The sequence below is a fragment of the Heliangelus exortis genome, chromosome 1 (genome assembly GCF_036169615.1).
Source record: "Heliangelus exortis chromosome 1, bHelExo1.hap1, whole genome shotgun sequence".
NCBI lineage: Eukaryota > Metazoa > Chordata > Aves > Apodiformes > Trochilidae > Heliangelus > Heliangelus exortis.
In genome coordinates this window covers 191,208,587-191,229,671 of record NC_092422.1, presented here as the reverse complement: position 1 = coordinate 191,229,671, position 21,085 = coordinate 191,208,587, and the positions used below count along the sequence as shown (strand labels likewise).

The following is a 21,085-nucleotide window of genomic DNA, read 5'->3' as shown; positions in this document are numbered from 1 at the left end:
TGCTGGCTCAGGTTCTACTTGGAGTCCACTGGGTCCCTAAGGTGCTTTTCTGCCAAACTGCTTTCCAGCTGGGCAGCTCCCAACATGTTCTGGTGCATGGAATTGTTCCTCCCCAGATCCAGGACTTGGCACTTTTCCTTGTTGAGCTCCATGAAGTTCCCATCAGCTCATGTCTCCAGTATGTTGAGATCCCTCACCCTGAGGGTGGCAGCAGGACCCTCTGGCATATGAGCCACTGCTCCCAGTTTTGTTTCATGTGCAAACTTCCTAAGGGTACACTTTGCCCCTTCATCCATATCATTAATGAACATGCCAAACATGACTGTAGCCACTACAGATCTTTAGAGGACACTGCTAATTAGACTTTGTACCATTGATCACCACCTCCTGGACCTGGCCCTTCAGCCAATTTTCAACCCACCTCACTGCCTGCTCATCCAACCCACTCATCACCAGCTTGACTATGAGGGTCTTATGGGAGACAGTGTCAAAAGCTCAGCTCAAGTCCAGCTAGACAATATCCACTCCATTCTAGAAGTTCAAATTGCTCAACCCATGCTGACTATTCCTTAAGGCTTTCTTGTCCTTTGTGTTTCGAAATGGTTCTCGAGCACCTGAAAACTTTAGATTAAACTTTTAGATACTGTTAAAACTGTGTTTCTTGCATCTTTTTTTTTTTTTTGTTTGTTTGCTTGTTTTGTTTTACTTTTTTGGTTTGGTTTGGTTTTTTTGTTAGGCTTTCCAGAGGTTGATGAGGTTACGCTGTGTTTTCCAGACTAACCAGAACCAGCACCCCATAGACAGAAGGTGAAGCTTTGATACTTTCACAGATTTGTGTGGCTTCCACAGAATTGTGGAAAGCAGAACCACCTGCAGCACATTACACAGGGCTGCATCCAGCCGGGTTTTGAATATCCGCAGAGAAGGGGACCCCACACCCTTCCTGGGAAACCTCTTCCCACCCCTCATAGATCCGCTGCAGGAGAGACAGTTTAATAGGAAATGTACGCAGCTTTTTAAAGGGAAATACCGGGATACTGGAACATCTGAAGCGGCTGAGGGGATCAGAGACACAATCTGTACGTGAAGGACGTGGACACGGCCGATCCCCCGCGGGACATCCCCTGGCGGGGTGGGAGGTGGCGGCCCCGCCTGCCCGGGGGCGGTGGCGGCGGTTGGCGGGGGCTGCGCGGCAGCCATGGCGGCGGCGGCGGGGAGCGCCGTGCGCTGCGTTCTGTGGCGGGGCGGCCTCCGGCGTTGGTACCGCACCGAGCGGGGCGTCTACGGCTACAAACCGCGGAAGGCGGCGAACGAGCGGTCGGCGGAGGCTCGAGGTGGCGGGGAGAGAGGGAAAGCAGGTCGGACACCATCATCACCCCACCTCACCCACACCCGACAACCGCCGCTGCGCTGAGGGGAGGGAGGGCGGCGGGGGCTGCCCCGGAGGGGAAGGGGGGGATTGGTGATCCGCCGCGAAAAGGGGGGAGCTGGGTTCCTGTCTGGGCTGGTCGGGCTGCGCGGGGCTACCGAGCCCAGGGAACCCAGGGAGGGGCCCAAAGTCCGAGGGCACTGAAGCGTCCCTCTGAGGCGCTTTGTAGTTTGTTCTCGTTACCTTCCCGAGTGGCGTCCGGAGCCGCCGTGTCTGAGTTTGTTCAGCCTGGAGGAAAGCCACGTTCCAGGACTTCAGGGCGGCTACCAAGAAGTTGGAGACTCCCTTTTCACAAGGAGGAAAAAAAGAGGGGTGGTGGGTGCAAGTTACCCCCGGGGAGGTCCCGACTGGACCCAGGAAGAAAATTTTTCATTTTGAGAACAGTTGGATATTGGAATAATCTTCCCAGGGAAGTGTTGGATTGCCCAGCACTGGACACTTTCAAGCCTCAGCTTGACAGGCTGCTGGGCCAGCTGAGCTGTGTTCCTACCCAGAAAGGTTGGACCAGGTGATCATGAGGTTACTTCCAACCTGGCATTGAATGATCCGATGTTCTCCTCGAGGCTCCCAGCAGGTTTTTCCTTGCCTAAAGCCTCTTCTTGGCAGTGGGCTGAGGGGTGCAGATCTGTTCTCGGGGTCTCTGAGAAGCTTCTGGTACCAGCTTCACAGGCTGAAGTGACTGTGATAATGGGTTCTGGTGTTTTACTGCTCATAAAAGCCACCTGTGCATCTCTCATTTTTCTTTTTTACATTGTTGTGCTTGAACTAGTTAAGTGGAGGTGACTCTCCTGCAGCAATACCTGTGATACTCTTAGCTAGGATTTATACTGCAGAAAAATAACTTAAAGCAAAATACTCTCAGGAGTAGGAGTGTCTTCCTTGCATTAATACCTCGGGAGACTCCAATAGGAATTAAGCCCATTGCACAGAAGCAGTCATGAAACTGAATTGTTAAATCCTGGACACCAAGACTCATTATTAAGTAGTCTCCTTGTTAAATAACAATAGGGTTACTTATTTTTTGTGTTACATTTTAAAAATTTGCTTTTAAATGGCTTTCTTACTGTGAACATTGTGGGAGATGCTGGTGTTACATTTTTTTGTTGAAGAACCCTCTGAAGAAAGGGATCTGGTTTGAATGGGCCAACTGTGTGAATGTACAGGCTGGAGCAGAGTGCTGGCAGTGAAAGTATGAATGTCAGAGAAATAACTTTGTGAAATAGCCTTAGAAATTTCATTATTTTGGAAAAGGACAGTCTTCAGACCTGCATAATGTCAGTGCTGCATCTTTATCAGGGACGAAAAAACCCAATCCCTGACATTAGAAATTAGTTATAAACTGGTTCATATCATTAGTTGGTAGTGGGTTCTGCTTGTATATGTAATATTGGTCTATTTATTGACCACATGCTCAATGACAGTAATGCTGTGTGTGTGACCTTTCAGCTGGTCAAGTTTTGCTGATGTTGATAATGTTCTGACCTCAATGCAAAATGCCCACAACAGTGTGTTGCTGGGATTTGTTGAAAACCTTGTTCATATATTTAAATTTTTAGTGTATCTGTCTCAGTATGTATATACCTTCTTGGCTCCTGCAGACACAGACTTTCCTTTTTGAACTTGTAGGACCTGAGTTACTGTTAAGACCCTGTGCTCTTGTCATTCCAGCAAGGAACAGGGCAGCACAAGTGGTATGATTTGAGTTGCCTGAGGAGTAAGACTTTGCACATTGATATTGTGCCATTCTTGAGTTGGACATACCTGTTCTAAAGAGACCTGAAGCAAGATTTAGCTTTGCTTATGTTTACAGGAGACTGACTATGAGGGCAGCTGTGGGAGAAGTCTAGAGTCTACTTGAGTGAAAAATTAACAAGTGAAAAGATTCAGGAGTTTGGTTTTGGGAGCTGTTGTGAGGTGATATGGTGAAAACAACTGCTTAAAAAAAATTATCTCTCCAGCCAGAACCTTCGTGGTTATCAGTGGAAAGAATACTCATGTTGGTACTATAAACTGATTAAATGTAAACACATGATACACTTCTGCTTTCTTTTTGTCTCTAGTTGACCATGCTCTTGCTCGTTTAATAACTGCATATGCTGAACATGGCCACAAAGCAGCCAAAATAAATCCCCTGTTTGCTGGCCAAGCTGTTATGAATACAGTACCTGAAATCCAAGAGCTGGCAGAAACTCTTCAAGGGCCTCTCATAACTACAGGTAAGTCTTTAGCCTTATCACAGAAAATTCTCTTCCCAGGTGATTTATTAGGAGGGTGCATCCACCATGGAAGAGCCAAATCCTGAGTGGTGGTTGAATCAGTAATGAACAGTTGGGTGGAAAATTGTTAACTTCAGCCTACCTATGAGTTTGTTGCAGAAGTCATTGAGTAATGAGTATGTGGTTCCTAGCATCTTTGAAAACCTTGGAAATTTCTACTTGTTCTTACAGCTGCTGAGGTTTTACATTAATTGCTTGAGCTGCTGTAACATTCTATGATTTAGCATAATAATTGACACTGTAGTGAAGTTGGGGCAGAAGTCAGGACTTGTCTTTTCTTGGATTCTTGCTGTGGCCTTGAAAAAAGGGGAGACTCTGCTTCATTTTCTCTGTCTGCAAAACCTCTGCTTCATTTTCTCTGTCTGCAAAGCAAGTGCTTGTTTACTTGTGATGTAGCTGGGATTGGAACTCCCCTCTCTGAGCCACAAGATATCAAGTGCTATACAGAGTTGCAAAAATAGAGATTTTGTTTATTTGTGGTAAACTCTTTGAGAAAGGCATTTTGGCACCTTATAAATAAGAACGAGACCCTCATCTTAATAACACTGAAGTGTGCTCATAAAATAGTTTCTTGAGTTTTATTTTTAAAGGGAGGAAAGGAAGACATTAATTTGTACACTCAACATGTTAATGTAATTGTGAGACAACAATTTAGGTCTAAGTGCTTCCCTCTCACCTCCAGAAGTAGATAATAACATCTATTTCTCACCAGGGCTTCTGAACATGGGGAAAGAGGAGGCTTCCCTAGAGGATGTGTTGGCTTACCTTGACCACATATACTGTGGACATATTTCCATAGAAACTAACCAGCTTCCAACTTTGGAGGAAAGAGAGTGGTTTGCTAAAAGGTTTGAAGAGCTAAAACAAGAAGCATTTACACCTGAAGAGAAAAAGCACTTGTGCAAGCTGATGTTGGAGTCCCAGGTACCCTGTTCACTCCTACTGGATTGTAGTAGAATTGTGGAGTTGGCCGTGAAACCTTTACTGCTCCAGACATATTATTCAGGCAGAAAAAGAATAATCACTATCCTGAAAGACTTGACAGTGTTCAAGAGGAAGTACCAGGTTTTGCCTGAAAAAGTGCAATACTCAAATGCAGGAATCTCACTGGAAGTTTTTTCCTGAATTTACTTAGCAGTCATTATTGGAACAAACAGCAATACCTTTTTGGGTTTGATTGATGGAATTGGAAATTATTTCTGGGAAAGTATTTCCAGTCACTTCCAAACTCAAAAGGCTTTTTGAACTAATTAGAACATATGTTGTCTGTAGCATGTGTTCTTGTAGCATAAATTTTTTAAGATTTGAAGACAAAAATAATTACTCTAGCAAGTATTAGGTCTTCAGAAGTGAGATTCTCTTAGGATAATGATCTGACAGCTTATATTAAATGTTATTGAAGGGAATGCAAGTTGGGAAGAACTCTATGAGATTCTGTGCTCTGGTGTAGCTGATCTATGTTTTCCTTTCACCTTCATGCTGATCTGTTTTATTAGCTTTAAAGTTTGTTATCTCTCAAGGCTTTGAGAGAATAAACAGAGTTAGACTGAGGTTTTAGCCATATAGCACTGGTAAATCTGCTGCTTTTCAGCAAAAGAACCTTTGTTCAAGGCATTCTATAAAGAAGTGAAAGATTTATGTACTTACAGTATGTCTAGAGAAAATTTATTCCAGTACTTCAGTGCTGTGAAAATTTTTCTTTTCTCCCTTTTCTCCCCACATACAGAAGGACAGAAAGGTAGAAGAGCAGGGTCTGTGACGTTGTCCCTGTTTCCAGTTTTCCAAGTGGAAGGAGTGTTAAATATGTTATCTACCAATGACTAAACAGAAGTATATGGCACATTTTGTGCTTTTCTTGCCACTTTGGCAGTTAAAGGAATTTGACAGTGACATAAGAGGGTGAAATTAGGACCTTGATAAATCCCCTGTTGACTCCAGAACTGTACTTAGGGTGTAGAATTTGACAGGAAAAATACTGCTTTTATGTGTGATTAGTTTTGTGTACATTGTTCCTTGGAACAAGATTGTTGCTTAACTAGAAATTGTTCAGCAGTTGGCTCAGATCTTTGGCTGTGGCTCTGTCTTCCCTTCTCAGTTACAGATTTTTTTTTTCAGTCTTCAGTTGTAGAACAGGAACTTTCAGTGCTTCCAAAACTTTGTCATTTGTTATGGCTGTGTAAGAGTTGATGAAAGGAGTGAAGTGGGAGGAGTGAGAGGAAAATAAAGTAAATGTAGAGCCATTATTTTCTTTCTCTCAGACAGTCTTCTCCTTATGTACTAAGGCCTGGATCCAATAGCAATAAAAATGGAACTGTCCATGCTTCTCCAGCACTTTGCATCTCAGGATAGTTAAGGTTCATACTGTAAAAGAAAACCATTCCTTAATTTCCACCTAAAATAAGTGATCAAGGAATTTGTAAGTTGCTCTGGTGTTACATTGCTTCAGTCATCTCCTTCCACATCTGACAGAGGCAGCTCAGTCCTCAATCCAACATTTTTCTGCTTAAGAGGAGATAAGAGCTGATTTCTTGTAGTTTATCATAACTTCTGGTCTTACACTGTGGGGATGGAGAATAACATGAGATTTTCAAGGCATGTGCTTAGGTCTGTGTGCCTTAAAGGTACTAACATAACTGTATTTCAATTTTGTACTGAAGTTCTCCTGTTTTTAATAGGAATTTGATCACTTCTTAGCCACCAAGTTTGCCACAGTGAAGCGGTACGGTGGTGAAGGAGCAGAGAGTATGATGGGTTTCTTCCATGAGTTGTTCAAGATGTGTGCATACAGTGGTGTGACTGATATTATTCTTGGAATGCCTCATCGTGGAAGACTGAATCTTCTCACAGGTTTACTTCAACTTCCCCCTGAGGTAAGAGAGTTAAAATCCCCTTGATACTTGCTCTGTGCCCAATTTATTTGCAATGACATAAAACCTGGGATTTTGTTATGTTGTGAATGCTGAATAAATAAAATAGTTACCTACCTGTCAGCCAGATCTTTGCAGGAGACTATTAAAGAGAACTCTGGTGAAGGGGATTCTGTGCTGTTACCAGAAGTGTCCTTGCAGTTTCAGGAGTAGGAGAGCATACAGTTCTTTAAATGTTTTTCTTTCAATGCATTAAGGAATCGTGAAGGGATTTTAACCTGATTTTGTTTTCCCCATGCAGCTCATGTTCCGTAAGATGCGTGGTTTGAGTGAGTTTCCAGAGAATTCAGCAGCCATTGGGGATGTTCTCTCCCACCTGACATCTTCTGTAGATCTTGACTTTGGTTCACACAGGCCTGTGCATGTCACCTTGCTACCTAACCCCTCCCACTTAGAAGCAATCAATCCAGTGGCCGTGGGCAAGACACGAGGAAGGCAGCAGACTCTGCTTGATGGAGATTATTCCCCAGAGAGCTCTGCACAGCCCGGGGACAAAGTCATTTGCCTGCAGGTATTTTGCTCACAATTTGTAACTGGTCACTTCTGTGAAGTGATGTATATAGAAATGTCAAACAAAACTGAACTAATCTATGGATCAAGAAGTAGGATCCTCTTTATGGAGAAATAGGTAGGAAAGGTAAATTTCCAGGTAGCTTATGTGATGGTACTGGCATGTGACCAGTTCCACTTCTAAGAATTTTTGAAGAACTTACTTTGATACCTTCCTCTATTTTAATAATACTCTGCATTGAGAGCCATTTGTGACCTTCCTCACAGACCACTTTTGCATTTAAACCACCACTTCTTTAAAACTTAAATGGGTTTGGAGAAGAGCTGTCAAAAAGATTTGCAAAATACACAGGAGGATATAAAAGTTTCTCATTTTATCATGGCACTGAGAGACTCTGCTGGAACTGGTTTTTACTCCTTGAACTGCCTTTTATAACTGTGGAGGCAGTCCTAAATATTTCCTTGATAAAATTTCTTTTCTTGCATTATATTAAACTTGGAAATACAAGTGAGTCAATCTCTTCAATATTTTTAAAGTCAGGAGTAAAAATTACTTGGGGCAGAACTGTTCTTGTGTGAAGAATAATAAATATGGAGGAAGTTAAAGGTAGAAGTGAAAATATATTTGAGTTAAATAAATCATTTGCTTCCTTGTGGAAGGATGTGGATGCTGAGAAAAAGAAGAAAGTGAAATTTGAAATGTTGAGAAGGCCTTGGGGCAAGTTCTTATTGTTCCTATTTTTTATTTTAAAAAAAGGCATCTTTGATTTTTTTGGGTGGTTGGAATATATGAAAACTATAAAACTCCTCTTGGCTAACTACCATGGACATTTCTGCAGTATTAATTGTTCATCTCTGCTGAAGAGGGGTTTATTTCTCTCAACTTTCTGGACATAAGGCAATTACTGTTTTTTATGATTTAGACTGAAATATGAGCATAAAGTCTCCTTGAAATAAATTTCACGTTTGATGTTCCACTCTCAGGGTCACTGATTAATTATAAACATTGTGGTGACCTTGCTTTTATGTTCTATGATAACACTGCCCAGAAAAAAACATGTGCTAGCAAAAACTGTTTCCAGCTTTCTGCTGAAATGAGTAAAATCCTGCTTGGATTGAATGAATCCTCTGGGGTTTGAGATGCATATGCAGAGTGTTGTGTTGTTGGATACTCTCACTGCCTGTAGGCTTTTTATACTTTGGGAAATTCTGAAGGCTGTAGAGTTCTGTCAGGTGTTCTGGGGTCTTCACTCAAAGCATTCTTAAGACAGTAGAAGAAAGCAAAAGGGAAAAGTGAAAACCCAGTATTTTAGGAACAAGTATAGCATGGTAAGGAGTAGAGTGAGGATGCCGTGTTTTCTCTCTTGCAGTAGTTAACTCTGGTTTTCTGTGATGCCTTTTGAAAAAAGTCTCTGTATTAGAACTGTATAAAACCCAGTGCTGCCATTTCATTGGTTGATTGCACTTCTACTCTCTTCCAAGTGTCCTGGCACCTCCAAAAGTCTCTCAAGGCTTGAAACAGTTCTCCCACAACTAGAAAATAGGACTGTCAACAGGTTTTAATAAGAAACTACATCAATATGCATAGTGACTTTGATCTGCAAAGGATCAAATCTGCATCCTGAGGAAGCTATGATCAGATTAGTCAGTGGAAACTATAATTTCAAAGTATGATACTAAGTGGTACTAATTCTAGTATCTCTAGCCTTTTTGAAAACCTGGGTTGAATGCCACAGTAGTCTCCTCTTCCCTTTTATTTGCAACATTTGTTTGCAATTTTGAAATGGAATGATAACTTAGCTTTTGTTGCCTTCTAAAAACTTTCCTGTTCTTCTGTATGCTTTCATTCAGTTCCTTTCCTTCTTTTTTGTCTATCATGTCTGTCCCTGTCTGTTTGGTAAGGTGGCAATAGGCATAAATCCCAGTTCACCAGCATTTACCTTTCAGCAAAGAGTGTGGTGCATGCTGTGGTGACTGGTTTCCTGTTGTTCTTTCAGTGGTCAGTTGACTTAAAATTATAGATCAGTTTGGGTCAGAAAAGACCTTTAGGATCATCAAATGCAGCCATTAACCTCACTGGCTGCTGACTGCTGCAGCTTTGCTATGGCCATGGTCCTTGCAGTCACCTCTGCACTGGTGAGTGAGTTTTAGGAGATGATAGATCTGTTCCAGGTAAGGATTACATCAGGAAATAATGTACAGATGTTGGCTGCCATGACCTTGTGTTGGTGATTAGATTATATAAACTCTCATATAATGAAAACAGTAGTCTGAAAGGGTTCAGAAGTGGATCCAGCTGAAACAATATCTGTTCTACCTACTTAATTTGAAAGCTCTTGCTTAAGGAGTTATGGCTTTGATTTTCTGTTACTCCAGTGATTTCTAATGAGACTTGTCCATCTTCCCTAATGTAGGTTCACGGTGATGCTGCTTTCTCTGGGCAAGGGATTGTTCCTGAAACACTGACCCTCTCTAATCTACCACATTTCAGAGTTGGTGGGAGCATCCATCTGATAGTTAATAACCAGCTGGGATATACCACTCCTCCAGAGAGAGGAAGATCATCTCTCTACTGCAGTGATATTGGTACGTAGCCTTGAGTCAGAAGGGAGATTGCCTGGTGTGTCAGGAAGGATTTTTAACTCCAGTGTGAATATGCTGTGGCTTTTTATAGTGAGTGCCTGTCAGCTCTAGGGAGTAATATATCTCCATTTTCATGATAGAGTAGAAATTAAAATTATTATGGATTATTACCTCCTACTTGCAAAAATTCAGCTGTTAAAAGTATAACCTTCCCTGTCTGCTTTATAGCAAAGACTAGATATCAAAGAAAAATCTTGTCACATTTTTACAGGCTGTTATAAAATATTTGCAAGGTTACTGTGAAGTCTATAACTCATTTAATTTCTGGTATGTCATTGAGAGCTTTTAAAAATGTGATAGTATATCATAGATGTATTATAAATATATCTTTAAATTTAATCAAAATCATTTCAGTGTGTTTTTTGAGTGAGATTTATGAGTCAGAAACTCCTTCATTTTTCTGTTTTGTTTGTTGTCAGGTGAACTTGTTTTGCTTTTAATCAAAAGATGAGGCTCATGCCATTTCTGTGCTTAAACTCTTGGCTTGTATGAATTCCTAGTTGTGATTGCTTAAGATAAGAAGGAAACAAAACTCAGTTTGTTTGGAAGAGAAGCAATCAAACTGTTCTCTGCCATTCCCTGGAGTATTCCATCCTGATTAAGAAGATGTGGGAACTTTGTACAGAAAGTCCTCTGGGAATATAGTGCTGCTAAAGAAGTTGTACTCAAACTGTGACAAATACACCAGGATGGGCCAATTGCCCCTTGGCTTGGGGAAGACTCCTTCTCCTTACCCCACCTCTCATCACAAGGGGCATCTTTTGTAGATTTGTTTTTGTTACAAACACTTCATGTGAGGGTTTTCAGCAGAGTACGTGCGTGTCTGCTTTCTGTGGAAGGGGTTGAGTGTGTTTAATGTTACTTTTTGAATCCCTGGGCAGGGAAAATTGTTGGATGTGCTGTTATCCATGTGAATGGGGATGACCCTGAGGAAGTTGTCCGTGCCACCCGCCTGGCTGTCGAGTACCAGCGCCAGTTCCGCAGGGATGTGATAGTAGATTTGTTGTGCTACAGGCAGTGGGGACACAATGAACTTGATGAGCCATTCTTCACCAACCCCAGCATGTATAAAATCATCAGGTAAGGTACCCAAAATGTACTTGTGCATACACCAACTCAGAATCACCCGCTACTGCAGTGTAATGAAGATATCAGTGAGTCTTTATGTAAGTGTAGCTACACTGTCAGCAGCCCTTGACTAAGGTTTGGGTCTGATAATAAAAAGTTAATGAAGGTAACCACTAGTGTTGTTTTCTCAATGTATGTCTTGATGCCTCTTGCAGAGCCTTTGGATTTCAAATTTGTCATGGCTACTGAGCAGAAGGAAAAGCTGTGCTCTGTCAGAGGGAAGTGTAGATAATGTGGGAGAATGGGCAGAAAGAGTGTGGTGTTTGTCACATCTTTTCTTGGTCCTGCTGCTCCCAACTGGGACTCATCTTCATGAGCATTTAAGTGTATTCAGATTCCATCTTTATCCCCAGAGAAAAATACACAGGAAAATTCACTGACCAGTGAATTCTGGTAGTCTAAGTGAAGCATTTATGGAATGGATGGAATGATTGTCAGCTAGTGCTGAAATACTGCTGTCAGTTTGTCTAAACAAAATATGCATGATAGCACAGTCAGTGTAACTGGGAGGGTTTTTGACTTGTTTTTACATGTAACTACCCACTAGAGGTACTTCTTCTAATTTATTTATTTTAAATAAAGGACTGTAAAGCACTTACCCAAGAGAACTCTTATCTTTCTAGAAATGCCAGGAAAGCGAACTTGATGCAAATGAGTATAATGAATCTTAGTTTATTTTAATTTTCTGTGGTACCTGCTGTTAGTAGGGTGGGTTTTCCTTTTCTGGGAGTGATGCTGTTTTCAGACTTAATGTCTGTGGGATTTGATTCCCTCCCTGACAGATCCCGTAAGAGCATCCCAGACGCGTACGCAGAACACCTGATAGCTGCTGGGCTCATGACTGAGGGTGAAGTCTCAGAGATAAAGGCAGCACACTATTCCAAACTGAATGACCATCTTGCCAACATGACTCTGTATACTCCACCTCCCACCAACCTGCAGTCTCACTGGAAAGGTTTGGTTGAGCCCTCTGCTAAAATCACCACTTGGGACACCGGGATGCCTGTGCCACTCCTGCAGTTCATTGGAATCAAGTCTGTAGAGGTGCCTGAAGAACTCCAGATTCACAGCCATCTCCTGAAGACCTATGCACAGGTCAGTGGAGTATAATGATGCTTCTTATCCCAGTGCTATGGTATGATCTGTTACAGGAAAAATTCTAAACACAACAACACTGCCATTTACAGAACAGATTAGTATTCACTAGGAAAAACAGCTCCTTCTCTTTTCAGAGGCTGGGTTTATGCCATTCGTCCTCCAGTTTTGAAGACAGACATGTTCTTTCCTCCAGTTCTGACCATATACTTAATTTTGTTATTTCAACAGTTTTTTTACAATGAAGAAAAAAGCTTATTGAAAAATCAGTGAAAGTTAGGGGTTGGAAGGGACCTCAAAAGATAATTTACTCCAGCCCCCCTGCCAGAGCAGGGTCACCTACAGCAAACAATAGAAACAGTTATGATAAATTACTATGATTTATATACCTTATGATTATAATGAGTTCCTTATGAGAGAATGAAGCAGGAACTTGATAATAGTGTACACAGTTTCTGAAGCCAGTAGTGAGTGTTTATGTTTTATGAATATAAACATAAGCATACAAGTTTAACAGTCAGCTTTTGATAACTCTTAAGTCTTTGTGTAATAATTGGGTTGGGTTGGTGAATGTTTTCCTTTAAGTGATGGCCATGCACAGGTGTCTGGTTGGAAGCCATGGAGAAGCCCTGAGTTCAGTATTTCAGGAGACTGATGTTCTTCTCTTCCCAGCCCAAGGCAAGAAAACCACAGCTGGGTATGATCATTTGTCTGCAGTTCTGCAGGCCAAAACAGGGGAGAATTCTGGAGACTGAAATATATATGCCTGGTATCTGTCATCACTGACAACCAGAAAAATCAGAAGTCAAGAGCAAGCTCTGTGTTAAGATTTTTAATATTTTCAGACTAAGATCTAGTTGGTCATACACAGTTTGTTGACTGGTAAGTGAGCAGGTGGGTCAGCCATGGTTCTGTGGTCCTCAGTGCAATGTTTTTCAGGATGTGCTGGAGTAAGATTGTGTGTATTCCAAACCAACCTAAGCTGGCTGCAGGAATATAGCATTACTAGTTTCTAATATTGATCTTTGCCACCAAAAGAGCTACCCATAGAAGCAGGCAAAGTAGTAACTTTTCCATGTTGTTTGCTTGTTCAGTCAAGAGTTCAAAAAATGGAGGAAGGAACAAAGCTGGACTGGGCAACAGCTGAAACTTTAGCATTTGGTTCCCTGCTGAGCCAAGGTAAGATGCATCTAGACAGCAGACAATAAAATATTTTTGCTTTGATGTCAGTAAAGCATATTAGACTACTTGGGTGTTTCTAAGTCTGCAGATTGATACAATGTGTAAATTTGACAATATGTCTTCTATTTCACTGTTTCTAGATTTAGTACTAAATGTCTTCAAAGAATTGTTACTCCCTCCCACTCCCTCAAAAGATTTGTGCACAGAGACCTGCATAGATCTCTCAAATACTTTCAGACTGTGTTTCATGCTACTACTTCTGTTCCCCCCTCTGTAGCCTGAACTCATATCTCCATTGACATGATATGATAGTGAATGCACATTTTTTGCAGTTTGCTTCTGTAATTTGAACCATTTACCACAAAGTCTTGGCTACAGAGAGGAGAAAAGAGAAATGTCTGAGTATCTCTGTGCTTGTGAGTTGGACCTGCACCTGGTTTACAATTCCATCTCAGATTTGATTTTGCTGATACAGGGAATCCAAGAAGAGACATAGCAAGTAATATTTTTGAAGTGTGAAGCTGTTGTCCTGCATGTTTTCTTTTTACATGACTTTCTAATTGAGTGTTTTATTTATTGCTTGGCAAGGGTTTAATATCAGGCTAAGTGGACAGGATGTTGGCAGAGGGACCTTTAGTCAACGACACGCGATGTTGGTTTGTCAGGAGACAGATGATACCTACATTCCCCTGAATCACATGTCCCCAGACCAGAAGGGTTTCCTAGAGGTAGGTTCTGTGATCCACGAGACACCTTTATTCAATTTGTGCTGAAGCAGAATGCTAATTTTAAAGCTACTGAGATACATGTAGGAAGCCTGTGTATTCTAGCAAACCCCTCATACAGAGGCATAAAAACTGTTCGGACCCCCCCCCTTCTTTGTAGTTACTCTCTTTACAATTTCAGCAAGGGGGGTTGCTATTTCTTGAATGATCAACTATTACTCTTTCCCCCTCAATGTCTTCATTAAAAAGTAAAAAAAAAGACATGAGGGAGACTATCAGTGACCCTTAGGAGTGCTTCTCTTCAGTATGCCTAGCACTGATGGGCTGATTCCAAAGGTTCCTAACCCTGGGTTGTCTTTTTCCTCACCCCTCCCCCCCAAAAATTTCCTTCTGTTAGGTGAGTAACAGTCCCTTGTCTGAAGAAGCTGTGCTTGGTTTTGAATATGGAATGAGTATTGAGAGCCCTAAGTTACTGCCAATCTGGGAAGCTCAATTTGGAGATTTCTTTAATGGAGCCCAGATAATATTTGACACTTTCATCTCTGGAGGTGAGTGTACAAGGAGCTATTATATTTAAAAATGAATCATTTGTACTAAGCACATTTTTAGAAAATCTTTCGTCTTTGAAGTAAAAGGACAAAGTATTGAGAAAGTAATTTTGTTTTCTCAAGAAGTCTTACGAGCTTACTTCAGGGGTCCTGACTTCTGTGCTGCTTTTCTCTGAAGACAATTCATCTAAAATGAAAAATATCCCACCCTTGGAAGAAAACAGTAAATCAGAAAGGGCAGTTTATTTTTTTTAATGACCTTTCCTCCCTCCTCTATTCCCCCTTTTATTTTGATGTGTGTATATATAGCAGGTTGCTTTTGAGTCTGTACTTTTCCTTCATGAGGCATCTAAAAAATTCCTGAAGCAATGCAGAAGGAAAACAGTGCTTGTATAAAAGAAAGACCCCACAGAAGTGCCTTACAATGAACTTCTAAATTTCACTTCAACATGTTTTCTGAGTGTTCAGATAAAAAAAAACCCTGAGCTGGAACATTCTGAGAAAAAATGGATTTCTGGAGTGGGATTTGTTGTATGTAAGTGTCCAGAGTTTTGGCAGCTAGCATCAGTTGCTCCTCTGCACTCCTTCTGTAATCATATATATCAGAGATTCAGAGCCCTCCTATGTATTTGAAGCTGGAAGGAATTATCTTCTGGATTGTAATCCCTTAAACAGCACAAGAGGTTTGAGTTCAGGGGAACAATCCTGTGGCCATCACTGCTGTGCTAGCTAGGTCTGCCTCTCATGGAGCTGCCCAGGTCACACCTGCAGAGGACCAATTTACAAAGTATGCAGAAAATATGCAATGAATTATGGTTAGGGTTTTTTTTTAGTGGAGGGTTACCTTTGAAGACCCCTGTTAGTCAGGAGGACAATTCCATTAAGAGTATTTTTGCATAGTGATGTTTTTAAATTAGGTTTTAAAATCTTCATCATATTTCATTCTCCTCCTTGGAGACATAAGTCTTCTGGAAGCCCAAAATTACATGATAATTTCAGAAACTTCAGGTCATCCAATGTGTGCTGTTTCACTCTTGTGAATCTCATGGCAAGATTCCAGCACCATGGGTCAAGCTTGTATTTAACGACAGGGGAATCTGCTATTATTTTTTCCTGAGCAGTTTTTGTGAAGTATTATGTGTTTTGCAGCTTTACATTCTGTGTTATGTGTTCATTCTTTCCTTCCTCCTCATGATGTGTTTTTAGGTGAGGCCAAGTGGCTTCTGCAGAGTGGGATAGTCATTCTTCTTCCCCATGGCTATGATGGTGCAGGCCCTGAACACTCCTCCTGCCGGATGGAACGGTTCTTGCAGGTACCCCACCTCACCTCTCAGATTCACATCTCCCCCAGCTCAGCACTGGCAACCACTGCTCTGGGACTCCTGTCACAAAATGCCACATTCCTGGTATACCTGCTTGTGACATCAGAAGCTGGAGAAACACCAGGATGATACCATCATGATGAGATAAGGACAGGTTGGGCTGGAAGTGGAGGAAGAAGGGGTACTGTGATGAGAAGGTGTAGGTCTAGAGGTGATGAGGAAGCAGTTTTGGTTTAAAAAACCAACAACAGCCACAACAGCTCTGGTGCAAGACTGACTGAACCTTGTAATAACTGCTTGCTGTTCCTGTTGGTATCTGTCACCTGCTCAAGTGGGTGTGTGGTAACATGACATTTCCTAGTGTGAGATTTGTCTAGTGCTTGCAGAGGCCCTGTGCCCTCTACAGACAGCCCTGTGGGACATGCTTCAGTGCTGCCTGCTGTCTTTTTTCTGATTGCTGCTCCTCAGCAATGTCACAGTGCCACAGAATGCACCCAACAGCAAGAGAGAATTGCTGACCTGCAAATAGACCTCCTCCTAGAGAAAACATTTTGGGGGTTAGCCTCTGAAACAGGCAGCCACCCTCTGGTGTAAACCACTCACAGATCTGTCCACTGGGCACAGAGTATACAAACAGAATGCTAGATACTATTAAATGTGATTTAGTAAATTTGCAGCACATTTTTACAAAAAACCCAAAACACTAAAAAATCCCAAAACACTAAAAAGTCTCCATGGGATTGTAATGGATTGTCCACTGTTAGAAGAACTGTCATGTCCTGGTTACAGTGTTGTAGAAGGAGGTAGCTTAGATTTAATCTTACTATTTAAATGCTCAATCCATTTCTTCTGTAAGGTTTTTCTTCCTTTTCTATCAATGTCTGAATTGGTAGATTTGCTTATATTCTCATACTAGTCAGTGTGCCTTACCTGCCTGGATTCTGTGTTGCATATTTGGCTCACTGCTTGCTTCTTGAGAAGGTATTGTTGTGTTTCCCTTCCACAGATGTGTGACAGCTCAGAAGAGGGAGTTGATGGGGACCAGGTCAACATGTCAGTTGTGCATCCCACCACCCCAGCCCAGTATTTCCATTTACTCCGTCGGCAAATGGTCCGGAACTTCAGGAAACCTCTAATTGTTGTGGCTCCAAAAGTGTTACTCAGGCTCCCTGTAAGCTGAAAGTCTTCTTTTAATTTTTTATTTTATTTTTTTTCCCCTCCTCTTCTCTTACGTGTTCCCTTCCTCTTCCTCTTTGTTCTTTGGTGTCTGCTTTGGGGTCAGGTCTGCTAGGGGCAAGATAGGTGGAAGATCAAAGGTGGGTGGGAGTGAGCTAGATGAAGGGTTGATTCTTGGTCTGGAATTGTTCTTGGGAAGCTTATTGTGCCCCCTTTCGGTGGGAATGGGAATGAGAGGGAGAGGGAAGACTGCACCTTTTGTATTCACCAAACCCCTGTCTTGGTATCCTCATCCCAACTCTAGCCTGAGGGAAAAAGCAGAAAGATTTGGTAACTTCCATCTCTCCCCCATGTAGGCTGCTGTATCAAGTTTTGAAGAAATGGCCCCAAGGACAACATTCAAGCCTGTCATTGGTGACTCCTCAGTAGATCCTAAAAGGTAGCTCTGCTTTCTCAAGGAGAAGCTCAGAAGGAACATCTGTCACTTTCTCTTACCTAACATCTCAAGTTTGAGGTGATGTGAAAGAGGTCACTTTGGGAGGAAAATGTTGTTTTATGGTGGGTGACTTAGTTTTCCTTGTTTCTCTCCTTTTCTTCTACTTATTTGTTGGTAGTTACCATATCTGTCTGCATGACAGTCAAGAGTTCAGACTGTCAGGCTGTGCCCCCACGGGGAGGCTGTGACCACCATTACTGATGGGCACTGTTCTGCACCATGTGTGGTACCTGACAGTCACTGGCAGCAGCTGTTCTGTGAAGAGATGTGGAATTTTTGTTCTGGTGTTGAAACACCTGAACTGATGAAGTGAAGTTAGGGCAATAATAAATTGTCTGTGTCTCCCTTCAGATATTGTAGACAGTCCTGTTAAAAACCAGGCAATTCTGGCCATCATTTGTTTTCTTTCTTAAGGTTCTTACCTTGTCCCAATAGTACCTGTGTCTGACAGCATCTCTGATGCTTGCATCCTCACCCACAATCAAGTGCTGGAATTATCTTAGCATCTTGGGTTTTTTGAGACTAGTGGTGAGGTGCAGAAGGTGAGGTTTTTCTCCTTGCCTTTGTTCATTAAGGTTACTAAGGCAGCCCAGACCTGGTTGCTGGAGTGTATTATTTATCTCCTGCAGGCAGTTCCTCTTTGGCATGGGAGAGAATTGCCCTCTGAAGGTACTGCTCTCCCTCTCTGGTTTATTCTCTACAGACTGTGCATAAACAAGTAGCTTTGACTGAGTGTTTAATTTGTAGACAGTTACAGCTAAGAGAGATGAATCTTATGTCTGGTAATATTCCCAGGATTAAGAATCAGGACCTCTGGGCTCTGGCATTCTGTGCCCAAGGGTTAGTTTGCCAGCTATTGGAGGGGAGTGGGATGGAAAGGAAAGCAAAAGAAGATAAAACATGGTAGCAGTTTAGTTTAATAATGTTATCTTTATAGTTTGGATTTGTTCAAAATATGATACTGTTCTGCATAGAATTTCTGGAAAACACTGAATTTGGAAACATTTTGTTTTCTCTTTAGTGTCACCCATGTGGTGATCTGTTCTGGTAAGCATTACTATGCTTTGGTGAAGCAAAGAGAGACACTGGGAGAGAAACAACACAACACAGCTGTTCTGAGACTTGAAGAACTGTGTCCTTTCCCCCTGGAAGCTCTACAGCAAGAGTTGAGGAAATACAGCCATGCCAAAGGTCAGCATGACTTCTACATTTCTGTTTCTAGACTCTTTGAAGTACTGAGCTAGATCTGTTGCCTGCCCTCTAGGATGAAGAGCTGCAGTGGCTTTTTCCTCTTTGCTCTTACTCCCCCTACCCCATACATCTGGTGTTTCTATAGTGGGATAATACAAATGTTTACCACTTCTGCAAAATATAACTTGTCTCTATTCTGAAAAGCACTAGGTAAAATTGGAGTGAACCATTTGAGGCATTTTTTGCCTTGGTCTTTTCCAGTCCAGTCTTCTAAGTAGCTTTTGAAAATGGCAGTAGAAAAGCAGAATATACCCACAGGGGTATTTGGTTTGACTTCAGCAAGCTCTGTGCAAGGGAATTCATTCTGGCAAGCCTTCATTTCAAAGCTGGTGCCAAGACAAAAAAAGGCAGAGGTGCTATAAAATAAAAACCTGTTTTTCTTGAACTGCTGGAAAGATAAACATGTGTATTTATAATGTACCTTTATCCTTTAGTCTTCGTATGGAGTCAGGAAGAACCACAGAACATGGGTCCATGGTCCTTTGTGTCACCACGTTTTGAAAAGCAGCTGGGGGTTAAGGTAAGATGTCCCCATGGGGTTTTAGTCTTTAAAATGATGTTTGAAGTTCACCTTGAATGCAAAATTCTGTGATGCTTAACACAAAATTAATCTTGATGCCTAAACCCAATGTGTGTTCTGATTTAAGCTACTGATGCTCTTTTTAGCATCATGTACTGGTGATGAGCAGGACTGGAGCTTTCTATTACCAGCTGTTTAGTCTAAGTAGACAGGATGCTGAAAGATCTTGGGTAGAAAACAACATGCTTGAAGTGATTAGAAGGAAAATCCAAAGCTGCTCTTTGTTCTGGAAGATCATCCACTTGAAGCCATGGTCTTTGGGAGATGGAGGATAACTTCCTGCATTAATTCCAGCTGGGTCTACCCAGTATCTGACAGGAGATCTCACCATGGCATCAGAGGACCTTGGTATGCAGTCCTATATTTATGCTTTATTAATCATTTCCTCCTGATTCAAATTTCAGCTCCATCTTGTGAGTAGACCTCCTTTACCAGCCCCAGCAGTTGGCATTGGAACCCTGCACCACCAGCAGCAGGAAGACATTCTCACCAAAACATTTAACTAAGTTTTCAACATATGGACTATTTCTGCTGTCAGTCACATTTGGTGCCTCCTCCTATGAAGAACAAAAGCCAGAGGGTTAGGACTCTTAGTTGAACAAAATGGGCAAAAAAGAATGGAACAGGTTCTGTAATGATGAAGCAATTTTTTTCATGTAAGGGAATACCTAAAGATGAGAGGTGATGCCTGTTACTCTAGATATTTCTTGTTCTCTTGTAGTATTTTCTACAAAATATCTTTTTAAAGTTAAAGAAAAACACAAAACAAAACAAATCCAGTTCAGGGAACAGAACATTGAGGTGGCTATAAAATACCTTGTATCACATTGCTAATTTCACTGGACAGTTCCTGGGATGTTGTATGTGTGGAACCAGTTTCCATTTCCACAGAAGTATTAGTGCTGGTTGGTTGAATAAATGCTTCCCTGTGACTGGAAATGAGCCATTTCTGTAGCAGAATGTTGTGGATTTTCTAATTTCTTTTGCTATGGGACAGAAATGAAATTTGTTGCAGTTGTTGGTGCTCTTCTCAACACAGGAGTGTGTTAAAGCAGGATTCTTGCAGGGGACCTTGCAGAATGGTTCCTGAAGGCTGCAGGCACCACAGTTTCACTCAGCTGGAGAAGTGCTTTCACATCAGACTTGCTGGGTGGAAGGCTGCAGGCATCATGCCATGTTTTAGAACCATATTTTGTAGAGGCCTAACCCATTACTGGACACTGTCTTCTTACTGAGAAATTCTTTTTAGTGTCCTTCTCGTTTGTTGCTTTTTTTCCTTTCTTTAGCCCCAAGACTGTACTGTTTAACTGGTCCATTGGTTTAGTTTTCTGTGTTGACAAGGAATGTGTAACTTCTCACTAGTAAAGCCAAAGGGAAGTGCATTTAAGAATCCATCTCTTTTCCAGTCCCTGGCTGCTGGGCTGTTTCACCATTTCTCATGAGAGCTGCCTGTTTTCAAGGGCTCACTTCTGCTCAGCTTCTTCCTTCAGCAGTCCTTAGTTCCCACACAAAATCTTGCATATGCTGGAAGGTGGCTGAAATTGTGACTAAATATGAGCAACAGAAAAGAGACCAGACCAAAAAGACTCCAGACCGTGGCAAACTAAATAGAGAAGTGCAGTAAGGCAGGCTCCAAAAAGTTTAAGGGGCAACTGATTGAAAAGTGTAATAGTGAGGACTCTCTCAAATACACCAGCAGCTGTAGGGGTGAGAGGTAGGAGAATTAAGAGGTCAAAAGGGCTCATGAAAAAAAATCTGTAGCAAAACCCACCCAAACATCATGGCTTTTTGTGGTTT

At 41.8% G+C, this 21,085-nt stretch overlaps 1 protein-coding gene across 1 annotated transcript; it reads left to right on the top strand.

Annotated features, from left to right (window-relative positions):
* The first annotated feature begins 1,087 nt into the window (after positions 1 to 1,087).
* DHTKD1 (dehydrogenase E1 and transketolase domain containing 1) lies at positions 1,088 to 20,248 on the top strand. Its single transcript, XM_071734150.1, has 17 exons — positions 1,088 to 1,358; positions 3,490 to 3,645; positions 4,418 to 4,629; positions 6,381 to 6,575; positions 6,874 to 7,143; positions 9,557 to 9,728; positions 10,667 to 10,865; positions 11,696 to 12,008; positions 13,103 to 13,187; positions 13,779 to 13,918; positions 14,313 to 14,463; positions 15,670 to 15,776; positions 16,792 to 16,956; positions 17,318 to 17,400; positions 18,479 to 18,648; positions 19,143 to 19,228; positions 19,693 to 20,248. The coding sequence occupies exons 1-17, from the start codon at positions 1,199 to 1,201 to the stop codon at positions 19,792 to 19,794; spliced, it is 2,766 nt and encodes a 921-aa protein (XP_071590251.1). The 5' UTR covers positions 1,088 to 1,198; the 3' UTR covers positions 19,795 to 20,248.
* The last annotated feature ends 837 nt before the right edge of the window (positions 20,249 to 21,085 follow it).